The sequence below is a fragment of the Triplophysa dalaica genome, chromosome 10 (genome assembly GCF_015846415.1).
Source record: "Triplophysa dalaica isolate WHDGS20190420 chromosome 10, ASM1584641v1, whole genome shotgun sequence".
Lineage (NCBI taxonomy): Eukaryota > Metazoa > Chordata > Actinopteri > Cypriniformes > Nemacheilidae > Triplophysa > Triplophysa dalaica.
In genome coordinates this window covers 3,087,487-3,111,149 of record NC_079551.1, presented here as the reverse complement: position 1 = coordinate 3,111,149, position 23,663 = coordinate 3,087,487, and the positions used below count along the sequence as shown (strand labels likewise).

The 23,663-nt window shown below is 34.8% G+C and overlaps 2 protein-coding genes and 1 long non-coding RNA gene across 4 annotated transcripts; 2 read left to right on the top strand and 1 right to left on the bottom strand.

Annotated features, from left to right (window-relative positions):
* Positions 1-10,353: 10,353 nt before the first annotated feature.
* On the top strand, positions 10,354-12,143 carry LOC130429564 (uncharacterized). Its single transcript, XM_056758208.1, has 4 exons — positions 10,354-10,430; positions 10,588-10,902; positions 10,996-11,283; positions 11,366-12,143. Exons 1-4 carry the CDS (start codon positions 10,382-10,384, stop codon positions 11,524-11,526), a joined length of 813 nt encoding a protein of 270 aa, XP_056614186.1. The 5' UTR covers positions 10,354-10,381; the 3' UTR covers positions 11,527-12,143.
* Positions 12,144-12,772: 629 nt separating this feature from the next.
* LOC130429572 (uncharacterized) lies at positions 12,773-14,141 on the top strand. Its single transcript, XR_008907633.1, has 3 exons — positions 12,773-13,117; positions 13,292-13,620; positions 13,709-14,141. It is a non-coding gene; the product is annotated as an uncharacterized LOC130429572 (long non-coding RNA).
* A 4,729-nt stretch (positions 14,142-18,870) lies between these two features.
* On the bottom strand, positions 18,871-22,444 carry LOC130429569 (uncharacterized). Of its 2 annotated transcripts, none has more exons than XM_056758215.1 (5): positions 22,312-22,444; positions 21,444-21,773; positions 21,196-21,334; positions 21,006-21,070; positions 18,871-19,392 (listed from the first exon to the last, which is right to left on the bottom strand). In XM_056758215.1, the coding sequence occupies exons 1-4, from the start codon at positions 22,430-22,432 to the stop codon at positions 21,025-21,027; spliced, it is 636 nt and encodes a 211-aa protein (XP_056614193.1). In that variant the 5' UTR covers positions 22,433-22,444; the 3' UTR covers positions 18,871-19,392; positions 21,006-21,024. The 2 variants fall into 2 exon arrangements, with proteins under 2 accessions (XP_056614193.1, XP_056614194.1); XM_056758216.1 differs by having other exon boundaries at positions 21,196-21,331.
* Positions 22,445-23,663: the final 1,219 nt, after the last annotated feature.

The following is a 23,663-nucleotide window of genomic DNA, read 5'->3' as shown; positions in this document are numbered from 1 at the left end:
TTTTGTCATTTTCATATTGCTGTATAAGATTAAATATTTTTTATTTTTGTTTATTATTATAATTTTAGTGCTTGTCACTTATTCAGTTATTTATTTTTAAGTACTTTAGTTCATTATTTCTGTTTATTTCTGAGGCGACATTTACATTTTGGGTTTAGTATAGTTTTTTTCAATAATTAATATATCTCTATTTTATTTGTTTTAAAAAAACAGAAGTGTTTTTAAAGTTGTAATTTTAGTCAACTAAAATAACCTTGATACATTGATAATATAAGTATCCCTAAAAGTGTCCTCACTCCTTTAAATTAGATAACTCATTGTACTTTGAGTAATTAAATAGGATAGTTGATCACTAAAACAAAAATCTATAGTTCTTTATTCATCTTATCAGTTCAATCCTTTATGAGTTTCTTTCTTCTGCAGAACACAAAAGAAGATATTTTTAAAGAATGTTGATGATCAAACAACAATGAACCCCGTTGACATCCATTTTATTAACACAAAACCACTTTTGTGTTTCACAGAAAAAGTGTCTCATAAAAGTATACGATGACATGAATTGTGAAAAAAAAGTTTTTTGAACTTTGAATATGAGCTGTGAACACCAGATGGCGCTCTACTGCTGCTTTATACTTTATTTCAATGATCTTCATATCAATTCACTTCTCTTCGAGTCAAAATGTCGGCTGTATAGTCATGATGTTTCGATGTGCGTCAATAAAGAGCATCTTTTAAAAATAACATGTTTTTTGCCACAAGTATGACGTCCTTCGTTTCATTTCAAACCACATGGCCGACTCATTACGACAATGACGTCATTCTTCACCTCCCAGGGTTCAGTCCTTTACGATAGATTTCCACTCATATTTGGATTCTACAAATAGTAAAAAATTACACAATTATGTTTGCTAAAAAGCTAAAAAAAAATTGGAAAATAACTTAAATGCTGTATGTGGAACATTATCATGATGTTGTTGTTTTTTCAGTAATTGTTAACAATATGTATCTTTAATTTATGTGTAATTCAAAATGTAGTCTTGATTTTCTTTCTTTATATTTTTTTATTTGGATGTCTTGCTGTTGTTCAGTATATGTTCAGTTTTGTTGTAGTGTCAATAAAAAAAATGTATACAAAAATATTTGTACAGTCCAGATTATTACTACCAAAGCCTGTTATGAGAAAAGTAGTCTTGACTGCGATTTATTTCATTTCAGTCATTTTTCAGCAACAAAAAATGGGATGTTTCACCAACATCCCAAATGTTTGAATATGTTTATATTGCTTAAAAATGATTAATTGTTTGAATTAAATTGTTCTTAAGACGATGGGACAAAATGTGTTTAACAAGGTGCTTCATCTCTTCACCAATTAAGGTAAATTAAACATTGAACACAACAAAACATTTGTATTTAAAGTCTCATCCTTGAAGATAAATGTATTTGTCCATCACTACTTGATGTTATTGTTGACAGTAAGAAAAACTTCATGTTCCTCAGATGGAGGTTTCAGAGGACAGATATCTTCATCAGTCTTCATCACCAATGAGGATCTTATATAAAGGTAAGAGTTTTGAATTTGGGTGAACTATCGCTTTAAGTTTTGACTTTTTAACAAAATGGGTTTGGTGGTCCTGACTTTTGTTTGCATAAAACTGATACGTTTTCTCAGCCTAAAAGGTTTTTAGTGATACACGAGCTAGATTTCCTCAGCGTGTTCAAAAACATGGCAAAACCGTGGAGGAATTAATCAGTAGTTTGCATGAACTGGCCAAAACAGACGTTTGGGGAAGCCAAAAGTGAAGCCATACGGGACAGACTTGTGATCGGTGTACTCGACAAAGATTTGTCCCAGAGTCTACAAATCAAAAACCGTCTAAACCAAACAGTGGAATGAGAGAGGTACATCTTGCCCACGCTTGATGATGTACTTCCTTAGTTGTCAGGATCAACAATGTGTTCACTTCTAGCGGGTTCTGGCAAACTCTTGAAAGACCACGAAGGTACGGCAACATACATGGACGACATAATTGTCCACCGGAGGTACACCGGAGGTTCATGATCGTCGTCTACAAAGAGTCTTGAAAACACTCTCTGATGCTGGGCTGAAGCTCAATGATAACAAATGTCTGTTGAGGCAAACGGAGATTCGGTTTCTTGGTCACGTCATCGATGCTCATGGAGTCAGACATGATGAGGAAAAGATCAAGGCCATATTGAACACTCAGAGGTGAAGAGAGTTTTGGGAATGGTTCACTTTCTAGGTCGATACCTACCAAACCTGGCTGAGATAACCCGTCCACGAAATGATCTACTGAAGGCTGATATGGTCTGAACCTGGAGTCATGCACAGGATCAAGCACTCATAAGAGTTAAGCAGCTCATGACAGAAGCACCAATTCCTTCCTGCTTCGATGTGTACAAACCGACCATCGTAAGTGCTGATGCCAGCAGCTATGGACTCGGAGGAGTTCTCCACCAGCGGCAGCGTGATGGATACCTGAGACCTGTAGCTTACTGCTCTCGTACGTTAACAAAATATGCTCAGATCGAGAAAGAATGGCTTGGTGTGGGCTCGTGAAACATTCTCCAAGTATGCACACAGAGCAATGAGGCATGTCTGCTAAAATCTCATCCAGCTCTGATAAATCCGGTGCATAAGAAAAAATGGAGTTTACTTGGTCGCTTCAAGATGCACATAGGACTGCGGTCAACGATTTGAGTCAAATTATCCAAACACTACGTCATACATTGACAAGCAAAAAGCGCTTTAGGCTATCCGTTTCATTCACAAATATGAAACAAGTTAAGTAAACTTTTGCACTTGAGGCGTGATCACAAAGGTACAAAATTGTCGGTTTGCTGAAATCTGAAAGTTTTCTTACTAAACTCGTTGGTATTGCTTAAAGAAAAATGACCTCAGAGCGGAAATGTCTTAGCTGGTTGAAATTTTAGCGGAAGTACGCCACCCGTATGCATATACCCAATTTATATGATATACAAATCTTTCCTCATTCTTAGATATTCTGTTTATTTACTGTATTGTATAATCATAATTGTAATAAATTACCTGTAAATGAATATTGTACATTTTTTACAGTTTGGGGGGGATTTATTAGCATCATAGGGAATATACATTTTAGTAGGAGCTACATCGCTTACAAATCAAGGAAACAACAAATTTTCTTTCCCAGAACGTTCAGGAAGTGCTAACGTTCCCTGTTGGTTATCCATAAAACAAGCAATATGTGAGACTACACGTTATTTAAAACAGATAACTCAATATAAAAAAACAACCACAGTTTTTTGTGTCATCATGTTTTTATTGGGTAAGTTAGCTGTATTTTTGTTATTATTACTTAATCAAAGCAACTCAACTCAGTGTGATTGATATTACGTAGTATGCACAATAAAATTATAAGATCTTTGATTTTTTTTGCCAATTAACTCTTAATGTACATTGTTGTTTCTGAAAGATACTTGCAGAATCTTGCCATTCTTGAACACTCTGACAAGTCAATGCTCACCATAGTTATATTAAATATGAGCAGTCAGAGAACACGATGAATTTATCTAAAACTGTTATTATTGAAATAATAAACGGAATGACGATGAAGTCTAAACATATGCACAAACTTGCAGTCAGAGTAAACTTTATATGACAGATACATGTCAAGAGATCAGACTGTAAATGTGTCATGTGATCTTCCCCAACTGAGCGGATCTGCAACATATCTGCGTGTTGTTGGACTTTTTAGGCGTCCTGCATATTCAAAATTGAATAGAGACGATTTCCAATAAAAATGAGGTTTATTAACCAGATAACAGCAAAAAAATACAGCATGCTGGGCTGTTGGACAACACTTCTCTCTCCTTTCCAAAATCAACAACCACCCCCACAGCACATTTTCACAGCATATATTGGTATCTGCAGGGTCCGGGGGTCTCCCTTGTTTCCACAAATCATCAAGTTCTGCTTTGTCCTCTCTCCACCAAACAACTCCTGCTTTATCTGGTTCCTGCAAAAAACTCCTGAAAAAACATTCCACATACCTCCCCACGCCCTCACATTTCCTGTTGCAAGCACATCCATATCGCACACGGGCCCTCACTGCTTTCACAGTGCAGACCACACGATAAATGAATGTATGAAACAATAATATATCTTCACACCATAAGAAATACGTAATAAAATATGTAATAACAACAGTAATATCCCTCAGTGTATACGTCATGGCTCTCAATCGATGACGGGATTAAGCCCACTTGATTTCATAATACATTCTGGTTTTCAAATATTGCAACAGTGACTGTACATCTAACTGTAAAAAACAAATGTCCCTTATCTGTTCTTAGCCTTTGAAATGTGTACTCAGATGATGAAATACGTGTTTATTTTTAAAAAAGGACCATCCGGACCTCCTCTGAGAAGTAGATATATTTACTAGACCTCTTATTTTCATATTCACAAGACGCCCAAAATGCTAGGGCCGGCCCTGAATATAGTGACAGTGTTAAATAAAAGCCCTGGTTTGTAATCTGTTGAACTTAAGTGCCTTACTTCTATTATTATGAGTTGGTTTGACTAAATAAACGTGACATTTCGTAAACTGAGTTAAGAGAACTACAAAGTTGAGTCAATTTGAAAATGTCCTTAAGTTTGTTGTGTTTAAACCTGTAAGGCGGTAAAAAAGGAGAGAGAAGAAGAACTTTAGAAACAGCTTGGATTAAAGTAGGGTTTTCTTTTCCGTTTAAAGAAATATTTTCCTTTTAAAGCATGAAAGAGACTAATACAGAGTTGTTTCCTTTCAGTATTAGATTATGGCGATGTGATCTATATGCATGCACGTTTATCTTAAAAAGTAGGACTATGTGTATCATGCTGCTTTACTTTTTGTGACGAGTGTTTGTATATTGTATATTGTATGAACTGGTGGGATGGTCACCAGTGGGATGGATTTTTTGCTCCTTCGTTATGGATGAGTTGCAACACTGCCTTCTATAAATATAAAAAAAAACTTTTATGGTCTACTCTGAAGGAAAGATGTACTTCCTATAAGTAAATAACACATTTGTATTCATCTGGATGTAGGGCAAATGATTTTGTTTGTTTTATGTTTTTGAAACTGTTTTGAGTATAACTGATCGAGTATAAGTTTGTGCCTCAAAATACAGTCATAGCTGAAATCAAGGGAGGAACACTGAAGACATATGATGGTGATGATGAGAGATTCAAGAACAAACTGAAGCTTAAAAACACTGGATCTCTCACCATCACAAACATCACAACTGATCTCTCTGGACTTTATGAACTCAAAAGCATCAAAGATGGAAAAACTTTCTACAAGAGAATCAGACTGACAGTCACAGGTGAGTAACTCAATTCATTCAGTGTCATAATCATCTAACATCTGATTTCTCTTCATAATACACATGAAGGTTATTTAACACACAGTAGATGAAGAGCTCTTCTCTATGAATTACTTTGAGGCTCTTCATATATTTAAACCTGGTTTCAATTGAAACACACATGTCACACATATTATTTTGAAAATGGGCTAGCAAACTGAATTATAAAACAGCTTTTGTGGAGATCAATCTCTCATTGTAGTGCTCAACAAACCTAAATATTTCTGCCCTCAACCAATGATATTGATCAAAGAAATAAACCCAGGTTTTAGTGTACAGAAGGTACCCTGTGAAATCCAAGGATTACTTTATTTTTAAATAAAGGTAAATATGAACGGTGTGAAGCATGAAATAGATATAGAAATAAAGGAAAACATACACAGGATGATAACAGAATGAGTTCATGTGGGATGAATGGATGGAAGGTTGGCTACCATTTTTATTCATCTTACTTCTGGTCTTGCATGTGCTCTCACAAATACATGTCAATGTGATCATCTCTTGATTTTGTCATCTGTGTTTTTGCAGACAGGAGAGATTCAGGGGATATATACTGATAACGTGGCTTTGTTGAATATATGTGGTCAGCAGGAGAGCTGCTAAAACACATCAGCATCACGAGTCTTACATGAACAATGAAGAACTTTATTTTGAAATTAAAAAGACATTTTGAGATCAAGCTGTATGTGCAAAGAACTAACTAAACAGAGTAAATACATAATTTACCAACACACAACATTTTAATGGATCCAAACAAACATTTAGTTTTCTGTTTAACATCTAATGTAATCAGATTTTATATGTTACTAAGAGCTTACAGTGTGTAGAAATGGCATGTATATACATTTTTTCAAGACTAAATATCTTGTTAAATACATTGTAGAGTTATTTGCGTTTTGGAAATATTAATTTTAGTTAAAGTTTTAGCAGTTTTGGTATATGCTTTTCCCTAAATCCCTAAAAGTGTCCTCACTCCTTCATTTTAGATAAGTAGTAGTACTTTGTGTAATTGAAAAGTATAGTTGATCCCAAAAACAAAAATGTATTTATCTTCATATCAGTTCAATCCTTTATGAGTTTCTTTCTTCTGCAGAACACAAAAGAAGATCTTTTAAAGAATGTTGATGATCAAACAACACTGAACCCTGTTGACATCCATCTTATTAACACAAAACCTCTTTTGTGTTTCACAGAAAAAGTGTCTCATAATGCGATGACATGAATTGTGAAACATTTTTTTTTCTCTTTAAGAGCCTTAAACTTGGCGCTCTACTACTGCTTTGTACTATATATCAGTGAACTTCATATCAAGTCATTTCTCTTCGAGTCAAAATGTTTCGATGTGCATCAATAAAGTGCATATTTTAAAAATAACATGTGTTTTAACAAAAGCATGAGGTCCTTCGTTTCATTTCAAACCACATGGGCGACTCATAAGTTCAATGACGTCATTCTTCACCTCCCAGTGTTCAGTCCTTTACGATGGATTTCCACTCATATTTCGATTCTCTACAAATAGTAAAAAATGACACAATTATATTTGCTAAAAAGTATATAAAATTTATCATGTTCATGAGGTTGTTATTTTTTCAGTAATTGTTAACAATATGTATCTTTAATGTATATGTAATTCAAAATATAGTCTTGATTTTCTTTCTTTTTTTTTTAATACAGATGTCTTGCTATTGTACAGTATATGTTCCGTTTTGTTTTAGTGTCAATAAAAAAATATAAACAAAGAATATTTGTTCAGTCCAGACTATAACTACCCAAATCCTGTTATGAGTAAAGGAGTCTTGACTGAGATTTTCAATTTTTTTTTCAGCAGCCAACATGTTTGAATATGTATATATTACTTAAAAATTACTAATTGTTTGAATTAATTTGTTCTTAAGACAACGGGACAAAAGGTGTTTAACAATGTGCTTCATCTCTTCACCAATGGCGGTAAATTAACCATTAAACACCACAAACATTTGTGTTTAAAGTCTCATTCTTGAAGATAAATGTATTTGTCCATCACTACTTGATGTTATTGTTGACAGTAAGAAAAACTTCATGTTCCTCAGATGGAGGTTTCAGTGGACAGATATCTTCATCAGTCTTCATCACCATCAAGGATCTTTTACAAAGGTAAGAGTTATGAATTTGGGTGAACTATCGCTTTAAGTTCGATGTTTTAACAAAATGGGTTTGGTGGTCCTGACTTTTGTTTGCATAAAACTGATACGTTTTCTCAGCCTAAAAGGTTTTTAGTGATACACGAGTGAGCGAGATTTCATCAGCATGTTCAAAAACATGGCAACACCGTGAAGGAATAATCTTGGTCACGTCATCGATGCTCATGGAGTCAGACCTGATGAGGAAAAGATCAAGAACCCCACAGAATGTGACAGAGGTGAAGAGAGTTTTGGGAATGGTTCAATTTCTAGGTTGATTCAGTTGATGAATTTAGGTTTTGTTCCTAAAACAGTGTTCACAAACTTCTACACACTACAAATGGTTTCTGCATACTCGCACTACTGTCCAGAAAAGTATTTTACATTGCAACTATTTGCTGCTAATTCTCATGATCTGAGTTTCATTAAACCAACATGTGTGTGAATTAGCTAAGAGATTACTAATATTCTGATTCAAGTTGTGTTTTACCGTATTTTTGAATGGGGTATCCACACCGAGCAATGACACGTGTCTGCTAAAATATCAACCAGCTCTGTTAAATCTGGTGCATAAGAAAAAACTCAGAATCTGATCCAGTCAGCTGTACGCATGTGCAGGGTTAGTTTAGTGATCATCAAACACTTTTCTGATCATCTTATTATCTCAAACACATACAAAGGTGAGAGTTTAGCTTTATAAAACAACCCCTTCTCATACACACTCAACATCCTTTGATATTTTCTTATAAACATATAAGCCGGACAGGAAAATAGGAGCCTCACACTATACACACCCTCTCGTATGCACAGACACCTACAGAGACATCTACGAAACTTGCACTTATAGACAGGCACACTGTCATGTCCACCAGCAGAACAAAACCACATTTCTATCCAGCCCGACACAATGAAACCACACCGGGTTTCACTTGAAATGAGGCTGCAAGACTGTGGCATGCATTCACTGATAAACACAAAATACTAGAAATGCAGTGGGTTTTTCTCGACAAGAAGGCCACAATGAATCTTTGGTCGTTTTGTAAATATTATTGTCTGCTGCCGCTCACATGCAGTTTTATGTTTGACCTCTCACATGCAATGACACAGGTGTGTTGTGACAAAACTAAATTATAATTTATTGTGAACAAATCAAGTCAACGTTTCATTATCGTGACGTCTGCACACCACCTCATCTTCAACTGCTGTTCTCTATTATTGTTCTATTTCAATTTTTTTGATAACATGTAATCTTTACTCACCATAGACAGCAACATTAAATCTTTTTAACGTCTTCTGTTTTCCACTGATGGTCATTTGATAAAGTCCAGAGTGATTAGTTGTGATGTTTTTGATGGTGAGAGATCCAGTCTGATCATCCACCTGCAGTCTGTCTCTGAACATCCCATCATGAACATCATCATATACTGAGACACTATTGGCTTCCCTGATGATTCTAACTATGAGAGACTCTTGAGTTACAAAAGTCCACAGTATCAGATGAGCTCTCTGTATCTCTGTATCATCAGTGACAGAATCTCTCTCCATCAATGACACTGACTTCACTTCATCTGTATCACCAAACACACCTATAGACACAAACATAGACAAATTAAAAACATCTAAGAATGTACTGTGGAAATGAAATCGTTATATTCCAGACAATGAATTTTATATTCCTTATGGATTGCAGCTGTTATGGGGTGTAAAGCGCTGGTGTAAAGATGTAAGTGCTAATCATCAAAAAATCACTGATTTGATAGAATCACAGTTTGTTATTAACATGAAGCGTAAATGTTCTTTACTTGCCCATCAGACAGCAGAAGCACAAAAGGAGAAAAACAGACATGACGAAGGTTGTCTTCAGCAGTTCAGGGGTCTGATGTTAAGTTGCTGTGTTGTGAAGTGCTGCACAGACTCTTCAACGAAAGAGACTAACCAAAGACTCTCAATTTTGACAAGACGCTACATTGGCTCTAGTACGTGTGGGGGAAAAGTGCACCGCCTCAGCGAAGTCCTGCTTTACAAGTAAAAACTAATCTCCTTAATATTTTAAAACAAGATTTTTTATGCTTTGCATAACTAGAACATACGTTTCAATCAATTTGTATTTCAAGTGGATTTCGAACCTTTTACTTTTACAATTACTTTTAGACACTACTCTGTCTCTCTCTTTCTCACACATACCCACCCAGAAACACTCTCTCTCTCTTTCTCTTACTCTCTCTCTCTATCTCTCTCACACACACACACACACACAAAAACAACGGTCAACTCTGTTACGTGTCTATCTTGGTAACAGTGTTGACGGTAACAGAACTGACAAGTTTCAGCGTTTTAGCCCAAAACTCCACTTGCTAGCTTGCAGAAAAATGAACACGCAGTACAAGATTGTAAATAACCCACGATGGAATCAATGATCAATTCTGTTTTCCCTTCAAGAATGAGCTAACGGTGTTGACATGTTAGGCAACAAGAAATCATGATTTTTACCTTTTTATGAAAAAATAACATTGCTGTTATGGTCTGAAACAACTTGTGATCGTGTGAGGTATCAGATAAAAAAAAATCCTTAAAAAGTTCAGACATCACATGTAACTGCAATTATAGAATCACTCATAAAATGTGTTATGTGAATTCACTTTGGCGTTTCTTCAGGTTGATCAGATGATGTGGCTTTAAGGGTGGGGTGCGTTTAAAAGAATGATGCTGGTCACATTCAGTGGTTACATCTAACGGAAGTCAGCAACATCACCAGCGCACTCTCGGGGTTGTCTTTTCAAGCGACACTTTTTCAGACCCCTGAACTCTTAAAGACAATGTTTTTCTTGCTTGCTTTTGTCTCTTTCTTCTTTTGCTGTCTGGTAGGTAAGTGATAAGCATGTATTTATCATTTAAAGTAGCACCTAAGTAGTAAGAATTAAATAAATACTTATTTTCCAAGATACTTTTTGAATCAAGTATTCTTTAAAAAAAATGTTCTCTGTAATCTGTTCCTGTTTGTTCTTTGTGTTTGGTGATACAGATGAAGTGAAGTCCGTGTTAGTGATGGAGGGAGAATCTGTCACACTATATAATGATGTTACAGACATACAGACAGATGATCAGATATTGTGGAGTTTTTTAACTAGAGAGACTAACATCGCTCGAGTCAACAGAGAAGCCAATCGAGTGTCAATATTTGCTGATGTTCTTGATGGGATATTCAGAGACAGACTGCAGGTGGATGATCAGACTGGATCTCTCACCATCACAAACATCACATCTCAACACTCTGGACTTTATCAAATGACCATCAGCAGCAAGCAGAAGGCTTCGTATACATTCAGTGTTGCTGTCGGTGAGTAAAGAGCTATTGTTTGCCCACTGTATTATAAAAACTGAATTATGAAAGCTTTATGAAAATGTATGTTTGTTCTCAAAAAAAATTCAGCTCGCCTTCCTGTTCCTGACATCACCAGTTATTGTCCACAAAACTCTTCATCAGTGTCAACATGTGTGTTGTTGTGTTCAGTGATGAATGTGACACGTGTGAGTCTCTCCTGGTTCAAAGGAAAGAGTTTATTTTCCAGCATCAGTGTGTCTGATCTCAACATCAGACTCTCTCTACCTCTGGAGGTGGAATATCAGGATACAAACACATATAGATGTGTCATCAACAATCCCATCATGAACCACACACAACATCTCAACATCACTCAACTCTGTCAGCCGTGTTCAGGTAGAGTCACATGTCAACTTTTTTTCGCAAAAGTTTTTTCTGGAATGAAAAGATGAAAGGTCTTGTTTTTCTTTTATATCAGAATGCGAGTGCTGCTGTTGTAATGTTTCTGAAGCTGTGATCCGATTGGTCATCTCAGGTTTGGTGTGGGTGGCTACTGTTGCTGTACTAGCATATGACATCAGATCTGACAGAAGAGATGAACAGAAGAAAATATCACAGACACCGTCAGACTATCATTGATAAATTGTTTGAATGGTTCTCTTGATTTTTTACATTTTAAATACGTATTTATCCACTTTTTAATGGATAGAACAATTGATGAAGGCTTGATGTCAAAATATTAATTGGATCAAATATAACTTGTCCTAATTATATTTGGCATGTCACGATGCTCCAAAATTGGACGGAGCTCAAATAACTTTACTTAAGAAATGGTGATCGAGCAGGCTTATTTCATGCAAACAGGATTAGATCATGGCCATGACACAGTCGGCTTCATTCATAAAAAGCAAATTGTTGACCAAGGTACAGGATAAATATAAAGAGTTTTGCGAATTTAACATGTAATCAACTTGATGTTTTACTTTTAGAAGAATATTTATTGTAATAATTTAATACATTTAGAATAGTGTTCGGTGACGACGGATAAATATGAATGAATAAGTAAATAATATATTGTTTAATATATTGTATCTCTTGTGAATGAGATATTTGCCATATTCATTTGTTGGTTCTTTATATCAAATATATAAAAGCACAGAGTGTATACGTGTGTATGATATGAGTCTGTCCTGCCATTTGCAAATCTGTGGTATTTTGTCTCTTAAGTGCCCATCTTGTAAAACTGTATTTTTCTTCCAATAAATATGATGGTGATGTTGAGCATGTCATTTTGTGGTGCAATAAATATAATGCAGAAAGGATCATTTTACGGGACAAGATGTATATATTAAAACGAGGATGGAATTTGGAAGGGATTTTAGGAAGGAATGGGGAAATGAGGGACTGTGTTAAGGATCTTTTTAGTTTTCTAAGAAATACAGGATGAAATTAGAAAATATAGGGTATCATTTTAAAAAGGAAAATAAATAAGAAGAAAAGAAGGAAAAGTGAAGGAAGAAAGAAAAGCAAAATAAGAGTATCATTATTTTTATTATAGAAAGAATATAAAACCCGATGTTTACACACTCCTGTACAGTAGGTGGCGGTATGCACCTATATGCTGGTTTGCGATCCGCTTTAAACAGACAGTGTGATTACTGGCTGTTTCTGACTAACGTTAGCAATCACAAACTGTTGAATAACTTTGATCATCTTGTAAGAACTCGGTCAGCAACATGAAGACCATGTTTATACTCTATATCAGCTCTTTATTCATCAGTGGTAAGTTCATTTAGCAACATTTCTCAACACTTTCGGTTTCACTTTCTACAAAGCAGACGTGCGCATGCGCAGTCGTTTGCATGGTACTGATGGAAATGTTTTTGATCTCTGACTGCTATTGTTTGTGCTATAGGTGCTGTGACAGATTAAATAGAGTCAGTGTCAGTGATGGAGGGAGATTCTGTCACGCTACACACTAATATTGTGATACAGACAGATGATTTCATTGCGTGGAGATATGGAGCTCAACTCGATCTCATAGCAACACTTAACCGTGAAGCAAATAAGATTTCATTATATAATGACAATGGTGAGACATTTACTGACAGACTGAAGCTAAACGATCAGACTGGAGATCTCACCACCATAGACGCCACATCTGAACTCGATGGAGTTTATCAACTAGAGATCACTGAAAAGAAGGTTACGACAAAGACAATCAGTTTTAGTGAGTATCCCAATGATTACTGAATATTAATATAAATAATAACTAGCCTAACGTAATGCAATAAGCAGTGTAAATAAGAATTATGTGTGAAATTTTGTACCACTACGCATCAAATCTTTTTTTCGTGAGTCGTAAAGTGGGTTTAATATATTGGTTTATTGTATATTTCTGCAGGTGTGGTTGGTGATGCGGATGAAATGAAGTCAGTGTCAGTGATGGAGGGAGATTCTGTCACTCTGTACGCTGACATTCCTGATATCAAGAAATTTGATGTGATATGCTGGAGGTTTCAAGCTCTTTTCTAGCTGAACTTAACAGAAATAGTTCTGTCTACCCTAAATATGATGTTTCTGATGGAAGATTCACAGACAGACTGCAGATGTCGTCACTGACCAGATCTCTGACCATCACAAACATCAGAATCAAACACTCTGGACTTTATGAAGTCGATATCAGCAGCCGAACACACACCATACACCGGTCATACACAGTTACTGTCAGTGGTGAGTACTTCAAGTCCTTCAATATCATAAGCATTGTATTCACATGATCACTGTGAATAATTCCAATTTCTTTTTCTTGCGTGTTTAGGGATGCAGGTGAAGTGAAGTCAGTGACAGTGATGGAGGGAGATTCTGTCACTCTACACACTGATCTTACTCAGACAGATGATAAGCTTGAGTGGATGTTCTTGAAGGGAGATTCAGAGACAGACTGCAGGTGGATGATCAGACTGGATCTCTCACCATCACAAACATTAAAACTGTTCTTTCTGGCCTTATGAACTAAGGATTATCTACAGAAGACTATCTATTCAAAGAAGATTCATTATGACTGTCGGTGGTGAGCTACTCATGTGTGTGCAAAGTCTAAATCAGCATATGAAGGAATAATTGAATTCTATATAGAGGAAAGGCGGCAAAATTACCTTATTGTCATTCAATAAATGAGGAATGTATAGAATAAATGTGAATATTAATTATGCAGTTTTCTCTTAAAGACTTTAGAAATATTCACATGACGTTTGTACAAATAAAAATAAGTTCTTGGGCAGCTTTCTCTAGTGACTTTATACAGTGACAGGTTGTTTTACTTTAACTTATGTCAAAGTATGATCTATTATACATGTTGTTTGCTTTCTGTCTTTTTGTAAAAGATAAAGGCACACAGTCTCAATTTTTATAATTACATCGTTCATTCTATAACAATATGACATTTTGACATTTTCCTTAATAAAATAAAAACAAGCATAACCATACACAAAAATCTCAGGGTTAGCTGGGTTTGGATTTTTTAACCTTCACCTCACTAAGTAACAGAGTAGAAAGTAACATGACATTATAAACTCAACACGGATGTCCAGAACTGCAGAGCACATGGTATGTTTCAAAATGCATTTTCATCAGTTTTACTTTAGAATTTGCAACAGTAATATTTGAGAAACATTGTTGACAGTTAATTATCCACTCTTGATACATGTTTGCTATTTTAACCAATATTTGGGATACGAGAGAGGACATGCCTCCTAGTCTTATATTCACACACTTCTATGACATTGCAATATGCAAATTTTGTGATTTTGAGAGAATCCATACTTAGATTAGATGTTGATGTAATGGGTAAAAGAGTTGACTGTCGTTTCCCGGACACGGTCAAAAATAAGAAATATCACAACTGAAATAAAATGGTATTAGTAGAATGAGCTTAAATCAGAGTTCTGTGTTATTTAAAACCTCTTTTATAACCAAACATAGGCTTCAGATAATTAACTAAATGTAAATGTAAACTTATATCGCCTTCCGACACAACTTAGCCGTTAGAGACTGAGAAACTGTAAACGTCTCTACACTTCGTTGCAATTATTCACAAGCAGACAAAACAAACGCTTAGGCTGTACGTGGCTGTAAGATCAAGAGTTGCTCACCCCCTTCCACCTGCCCAGACAATTTAACACAACGGGAATAAAGCAAACGGAAGTGAATACACCCAAAACAATAAGAAAAGAATGAATTAATGCCACTTTTTCTCTTAAGATTTTATACAATTATAAAAAAATATATCATGAGGTGTTCACGCAATTATAGAATGACCCACATACTTAGTTAGCAGCATGTAGCAACACTACTGTCGCTTTAAAACAATATCCTGTACAGAGATAATTCATTTGCACAATATTGTTAACGTGGCCAATTTAAAATATTGATAACAATAGTTTAATTGTTGACAAATCTCTGAATCACAGCGTTTTACACAGTAGTAAGTATTCAGCTGTCTTTACACTTTTATTTCTGTACATGTCAATATGAAATTATTTGCGAAATAATTGAAATGTCTTTCATTACAGCATTGGGTCTTTCTTCGGGTGTTGTAGCAGAAATATGAGTTATAAAGAGATGTCAAATATTACAGACAGACCCCGATCTTGTGTTGTTTGCATGTGTGTGAAGGGTTCAGGTTTTCAGAAGACACTGATTACTTTGTTTTTGCTCTTTGTTGATATCAGTGATGGAATGAGGTCCGGTCACTCTACACACTGATTTTACTGTGAAACCTGATGATGTGATGTGAGGTTTGGACTTCAAAGGACTCTCATAGCTGAAGTCACGAGCTCGAACAACACAACATAATGATGTTTTAGATGGGAGATTCACTGACAGACTGATACCATCAGTGATACCAGATTGTGGTCTTGTGGTTAGAGGGTTGGACTCGTAGCCAGAAGGTCGCTGGTTCAATTCTCCGTGCCACCAGGAAATGACTGAAGTGTCCTTGAGCAAGGCACCTTACCCCTGTTTGCTCTGCAGTGATAGCTGCCCAGTGCACCATACTTGTGAGACGCTTTGGATAAAAGCATCCCCCAAATGAATAAATGTTAATGTGAACTACAGACTCCGGAGTTTATCAACTAAAAATCATCAGGAGTAAAGAAACCTCATACAAGAGATTCACACTGACTGTCAAGAGTGAGTACCTCAATACTTTTCTTCGTACATTTCTAAAAGTATTTCACGTGTCCAAAAACAGTCAAAGCACATATACAATGCATGTTTCTTTCATATAGATTAGTATTTTGAGAGACAATCTGAGAGCTTAAACTCATGTAGAGAAGTTGATGATTGATAATGAAAAATATTTGACAGATGATGGGTTTGAGGTCTGTGTATTGCAGGAACACTTAAGACGATTTTAGTGAATGAGGGAGAATCTGGTACTCTTAAGACTGATACTGAGATGCAAAACAAGACAATCGAGTGGAGATGGGGTGGTACTATCTGTGAGTATTAAAAAAGATGGGTTACATTATGGGTTACATTGTGCCAATTTCACTCACAAAAATCAGTGACACACTTTATTTTTAATACCAAATAGCCATTCGTTTATAAAACATTGACAAAATATTTAATTTATTCATGTTTTTTATTCATTTTTGGCAGACGCTTTTATCCAAAGATTTATAACTTGATTGTGTCAATGACCAATATTATTAGAGAAGGCACACTTTATTTAAAGATGATTATTATTGGATCATACTCTCACTTTTTATTTTATCTGTCATCCATGTTTCCAACAGATTGTGAATGAGGAAGTACCTTTGATGAATGGAGACGTTGCAAATGAGTGTTGCAAATACTCCCCCACTTCATATTTATTTCAAGTTGGCTATAGTAGTGATATGTGATGGATATATTCAGGAATGTGACAAAATGGATTATCAAACATAGAATGTTACTGTGATAAAACTGTTGACGTTAATGTTCTTCATTTCTATTGTTTGTTTCTCACTTTAATAACCAGTGTGAACCAGGCTATTAAAATACATTTTTTGAAAATGTTTGATTAGTGCGCTCTGGTTGTAAATGAAGCAAAAACATATGTTGTGGCATGTGTAATGGAGTGACACCTGGAAAGCCTTTTTGTTACGTAGTATTTGATAATTACAGTAAGACATCTTATAAAATAAGGAATGTATAGTGATAAATCAAACACTTTATACAAACATTTTGCAATTAAATGTTATTTCATTCAGTTTAATGGTTATCTTCTTTCAGGGGTCACACTTGGCTCTTGTAACTTTTTTTCTCAAAATATGTCTTAGTTTGCATTTTGAGAGAATTTCATGGTACTAATTAAAATGTATGCCTGTATGTATCCCTTTATCCCCATTGAAAACAATACAATTTATACATTTATTTTTTACAATTTTGTCAAATGTTTTTTAAATATAATTTTTCAATTAATTCATTTAAAAACCAGGCTGTTAAATTACAATCTGATTGTAAAAAAGTTTAAAAATGTGTAATGGCATGGTTTAATATCTAGGTAGGTGTTAGAGAGAGACTTTTTTGTATTTTTATTTCATTTATTGATTTTTAATTTTTTTTTTACATATTTTTCAAAATGTGGTCTAATGCAGCCTTGCCAGATCATTTTCTTGAGTGCGTGTGTGTGTGTGGGTGACTATTTGTACTCTTTATATTTTAGATTGTCACACTTGATTGCTGAGCCCTTTTTTTTCTGCAAAGTGGATGATTTGAAACAAAGAGTTTTCATATTTTTTCTACATTTTCACTTCCTATGTCGGTCATTTTTGACCGCGAAATAGCCAAGTGTGACTTTTTTAGGGACCCTTTAACATATACGCATCATGTCCATTATTTTTATGTGTTCACAGAGCAAATATGACAAAAGTATTCAATTGTCATCTCATTCCGATTACATTTCACAATGTAACATTTTTCGATCAAAAATGACTAAATCATTTTTCAGTGTTTTTTTTGGTTGTATTGGTAACAAAACCAACAAATTTAAGAGATTTTGGTATTTTTATACTGATAGGGAAGCTGAATTGATTGTTATGAACTAAATATCAATAATTTATCACTGTACAATGTAAACAGATGTATGGAAAATGGATTAGTAATTTTCTGCCAGGACATTTAATGTTAATTTTACAGATTTTTTTGTTAACCCTAAAACACAGCACAGTGCAAAATTCTAAATACAGGTGAAACAGCTGTAAATAATCCAAAGGGAACATTCCTTCATATTAACAGTACATTGTGCCCAGATATTTTTTTATTACAGGAGTGGAACTGTATATGATTAGGCCATGGTGTCTGGTAATCTAAATCTCTTTTAAACCATATAATAGCTTTCCCTATTAGTTTTACATCTCCAGGAAAAACTAAAGATTTAATACAATCTGATTGTTTTTGATAGGTCACAGATGTGAAGACAGCAGATATCCAGCCTTCTTATTTAAATAGGACTAGGCTTAAAACTATAGTCCCAGACTAAAGTGAAATACCTATGCATATTATTATAGGATAAAGCAATGTCGCTTTGGATAAAAGCGTCTGCTAAATGCATAAATGTAAATGAATAATAAATATGGTAAAATATATGGTTCTCGCTTCCACTGGGTCAAGAATTTCTGTACTTCCTGCCTGATGATGAAGGCAGGGGAGCAGGCAACCCCCTAGTGGTTACTGTACAGGGACCATCCTAGTGGTGGTAGGGAGGATGAGGTGAACATGCGACTTGCAGTACTTTTAGACTAGACATGTGTTTTATCAGTATTTGTGTTCAGCTTTCTAATTGAGGGGTTGTATTTTAACTCTGTGTCATATGTTTCTCTAAAAAGGCTCAGAAGTAAAAAGAGAAACCAATGAGGGGGTGTTAAGGTGTAAAATTAATGTAAATTGTAGATGTAAAATAAACTGTATTTGGGTAAAAAGTAGAGTACAGATACAGCCTTTTAGTACTTAAGTACTGTAGTGAAGTAGTTCTACTTCGTTACTTTACATCTCTGCTCATGACCTCCTGGCAGAACAAGGCAAACAAAACCACATTTCTGTATATGTATATAGCACATCATGTTTCACTTTGACTCCGAAATGAAACCACCAAGTTTCACATGAATTCAGTGGAATCACATGCATGACAAAAGGGATACTTGCAAACAAGTGTTTGTGGCTAATGTGGTAAACAGTAGCAAAACTGTTTTTGATCAACACTATATGTCATTTTTAAATGTTCAGGTATAATTCTCACATTGCTGTTGGAACATTGAAAACATTCATAAATAAAATTTTCATAAGGGAATACTGCAAAAATTTTTTTTTTTTAAAAACGCTCTACAACATTTAGACAGGAATAATATACGTGTCCTGATTAAAATCACAGTGACATTTACTGCAGAAGAATCACAGAGAGTTTGAACATCGTCTCTTAGCGACGCCTGTATACACCACCGTCTCTTCCACTGGAGCTCTCTGAGAAAACAACAATAAAGAGAAACGTTAAAACAGAGAAACATTAAAATATCGGAAAATATATACAAAAAAAACTTTTCTACTCAAGTTTGTGAACGGCACGCGATCAAGTTCAACGTAATACAAAATAAAGAAAAAATAAATGACACTTGTTTGTTATTTTTTGAAGTTGCAGCAAACTGGTCGGATTGTTCTCCACAAAACTAACAAAAAGTGAGTAGTGAATATTTTGTGGGAAATTGTGTGATGTTTTACAAATAGTGCTAATAACTTCAGTTTACATGAGCATTCAATTTCTGATCTTTTTTTGATTCAATTCCTCATTTTGGTGGCCTTTTATAACACTTTTATCTCTTTATTTAAGGATGTAATAGAGAAATTACTTTGTTTATCGTTCTGTTGCATCTTTGTTCTGCTGGCTCCAAGGGTGGGTTTTGTTTTTGCTGTTTCTTTTCACTCACATTTCATGTTTAGCTGTTTAACAGTAAGTGTGAAGCAGGTACATCCTGTGCGTTGTTATGTTTAAGTGGATGAAATGTCAGTTTACAAAGGGGGGCTAGAAGGGTAACCACAAGTGCTGCCCACTCACACACGTTAACCATGAGACGTGCTTAAAGACATTATCTCACGCTTTTATTCTGCTTCATTCTTTTAATCTTTATTTTTTGGTAGTATATTGAGTTTTATTCAAGGCTAGAACAAAAATGAAAAGAAGTCCCCATACATAATATGTTAAGTCTTGATCTTATAGACCATATATTTCTAGTGTTTTTTCTAAACTGTCCATCTGTCTGCACTTGATGTGTTTCAGCTCCTATACATTTGCTTTGTCTTATAAATGATTTCGTGCCTTAGTTTTACAGATGTTTCATATGTACATTTTCTACACTGAATATAGATACGAGAATGTGTAAAGATAGACAATATGTAAAAATAATAATGAACACATGCAGAAAACATCTAGAAAATACTTAACTGTAGTTTTGCCGCAGGTTTGCCAGTAACTTACTGTAGATTTAATAAACGTACCTAGTTCTTATATTTTCTTTCATGAAACAAGACTAAATATCTTAGGTCACTTTTCTTATGTAAATGTATCATATTTCAGAAGTTTGAAATATTTTTATTAGAAAACAAGACAAAAATGTTTCGGAAGAATGTAATTTTTTGTGTTGCTGTGCTAATGCATGTAATGAGACCAGTCTCTTGTTGCTCATTTTGAATCTCAAAAGTCAAAGTGATATTAACTTTGGTTAAAGGAAAGTTCAACTCAAATTGAAAACACTATTAATAGGAAAGTAATTTAATCTACAGTAAGTTACTGGCAAACCTGCTGCAAAACTGCAGCAAAGTTCTACATTGCAGGCATCTCCCTTGGTACCCGCTTTATTACAGTCGCATTATTATTTCATACTTTTTAGGCTAAACCATATGCAATGTTTTTTATTTACATACAAAAAATATAGTTAACCTTATATTTGTGCCTTTATGCAGACTATTGCGATGCAACATTAAAATAATTGTATTCTATAACTCTAGTGTTAGTACTGTTGCATATAATAGAAAGATAATATAAATAAACATAATGGAATATAGAAATACATAATTCTTACGGGTTTTTCTGTTTTTCTGTTAAAGAATGATGGATCTGCATAAGTGATTTCCATTTCGGTCTGAACTGTTTAAGATCAAGCAGAAGTTTACTAGATCTGTTTCTTCATAAACACAGTTTATAATTTCAAATATAATATTAAAGTACATTTTGTTATATTTTGTTACTTGTATGTTAGAACTAGTTCACACCTGCCTTGTTGCCTTGGTGCGTTTATGTGTTTCTTGCAGATACAGAAGATCAGAAGTGCAGTTACAATCATCACAAATCCAACAGCAACACAACAGATCAGTGTTATATCTGGAAAGATAGCCTGAGCCTTTCGCTCTGCTGTTCAGGCATGGTGTTCAAACAGCAAGGTTATAGGTTGAACGATATGAAGTGATATAAATATGTTCAAATGTAAAATAGAGCGGTCAAACAGTAGCTGTACACTCACCATATATAGTTACATTGAATGTGTACGAGGTCTCTCTAATGCTTTTGATGATCATCATATAAGGTCCAGAGTCTTCGGTTCTAATGTTTGTGATGGTGAGAGTCTTATCATCCACCTGCAGTCTGTCTCTGAACATCCCATCAAGAACATCATCATATAATGATGTCTCATTAGCTCCTTTATTGATTTTAGCTAGGATAGTCTTTAGAGGTCCAAACGTCCACAGTATCATATGAACGTTTTCTATGTCAGTTTCATTTGTATTTAAGGTAACAGATTGACCCTCCATCACTGACACGGACTTCACCTCACCAGCATCACCAAACACACCTGAACAACACAAACAGAAACAAATTAATACAGATTAAAATCCAGAACAAATAGCTTTGGTTAAAGGCATAGTTCACCCAAAAATGGAAATGTTGTCATCATTTGTTCACCCTCCAGTTTTTACAAACCTGTATACATTTCTTGATTGTGATGAAGATGTTTTAATGAAAATTTTTATTAACCGTTTGCCAGGTTTGCATCAACTGAAGGGTGAGCAAATTATGACCATTTTTTTAAATTCAATAAAACAAGTATAGCAAGTAAACAAAATAAGTAAATGATTATATATTGAGCAACATAAAATGTGGGTTAATTTCTATCCAACATACCAATTTATTCTTTTGATGGTTAATAAGTGTCTATTGATGAATATTTGATTTATTAAAAACCACAGATTCTCTCATCAGTCTGAGATTACAGATCTGAATCTCCGGACAATATTTCATAAAATAAAATCATCTTCTGAGTAATTGAAACAGATTGTTGTAACAGAACTCAGGACTAACTTCCGTTAAAAATAGAAAGGCTTGTTACTCACCCACCAGACAGCAGAAGCATAAAAACGAATAGACAAATGTGAAAAACATATTCCTTATTAGTTCAAGGGTCTGAAATACGCAACAAGTGTATCTAGATATTCCTAACGTGTATGTAGTCATTTACAGACAGTCTTTGAGATTATCATGACTCCAGTCTGTGTGCTTTGACAGAGGATGTCACGGAACGAAGGAGGGGAGGGTGGGTCTACAACAAAGCATACCACCATGTAAGCATCTATTACCACAAGCAATGAAATGCCTTAATTTACTTCTCTGTACTTTTAAAAAGAGAGCTTTGATATAGTTGTTGGGTTTTTCTTCAAACCTCAGAAATGTTATTTTAAAGGGCAGATTGCGATCAAATATAACAACCTGATCTTGAAGGTTAACAGGTTGATAGCACACTTACATCTGGCAAACATTTATTTGACATCTGCATTCCACCTGTAAGGTGTATTTGTGTATTTCTTTTGTTGGATAATCTGCAATGCAGCTAAAAAACCTCTGCAAGATGTTTATCATTTGGAATGTATGTATTGCTTATCAGCTGTTTTTACACAGCAGATGTTCTCAAGATCTTTAGCAGACATCTTACAGACGTAGGTGCTATCTACATGTCAATGAAAGGATCTGTGACCATTAGAAACTCTCGACTTCATCAAATAATTATTATTCAAAATTAGAGAGCCTTCAGTGTTACCGTCAAGGGCGAGTAGAGAATTGCTGTTTGTGCTCACTCTCAATACAAAAACAGGAGAAATGTTCAAGTACACCAGGATGCAGGCTGCAGAACGCGGCGGCGCTATATATGGCGGAGGAGCTCCACGTGGAGCTCCGCCCTCAACACATACCATTGGTTAGCAGGCAGGGTTATTGTTAAAAACAGCCTTCATGTGTCGCTCTGCCCATAACTCTTCACATTGGTTACAAGGAAATAACGTTGAAACCAGGAACTGAGGTTAAAACATTGTTGTTCGACTTAATGCGGTGCCGTTCAAACCCATTGTAATATAAACTCTATATTTATTTATTAATATAAATAGTATGATTAAAAACTTAATACAATGAAAGGTACTTCAGGGGAAGTGTTTCATTCATTTATAAGTTTGTAAGCAATAGTCTTTCTAATACTTGCAGGTTGATTTTGGCCTATCCTTTGCGAAAACTAACAACTTTTAATAGGTATAGTGACTTTTTAGGGTGTATTGATAATTGACAAAAAAATTACAAAAGTCTACTGAACATTACTGTTTCATATAAATATGTTAATTTTTATTTCTATGTGAAGAAAGAACATTTCTAAGAAAACAGTCCAAAAACATTTAAATTGTTTCCCTTTAGGTTTATATCC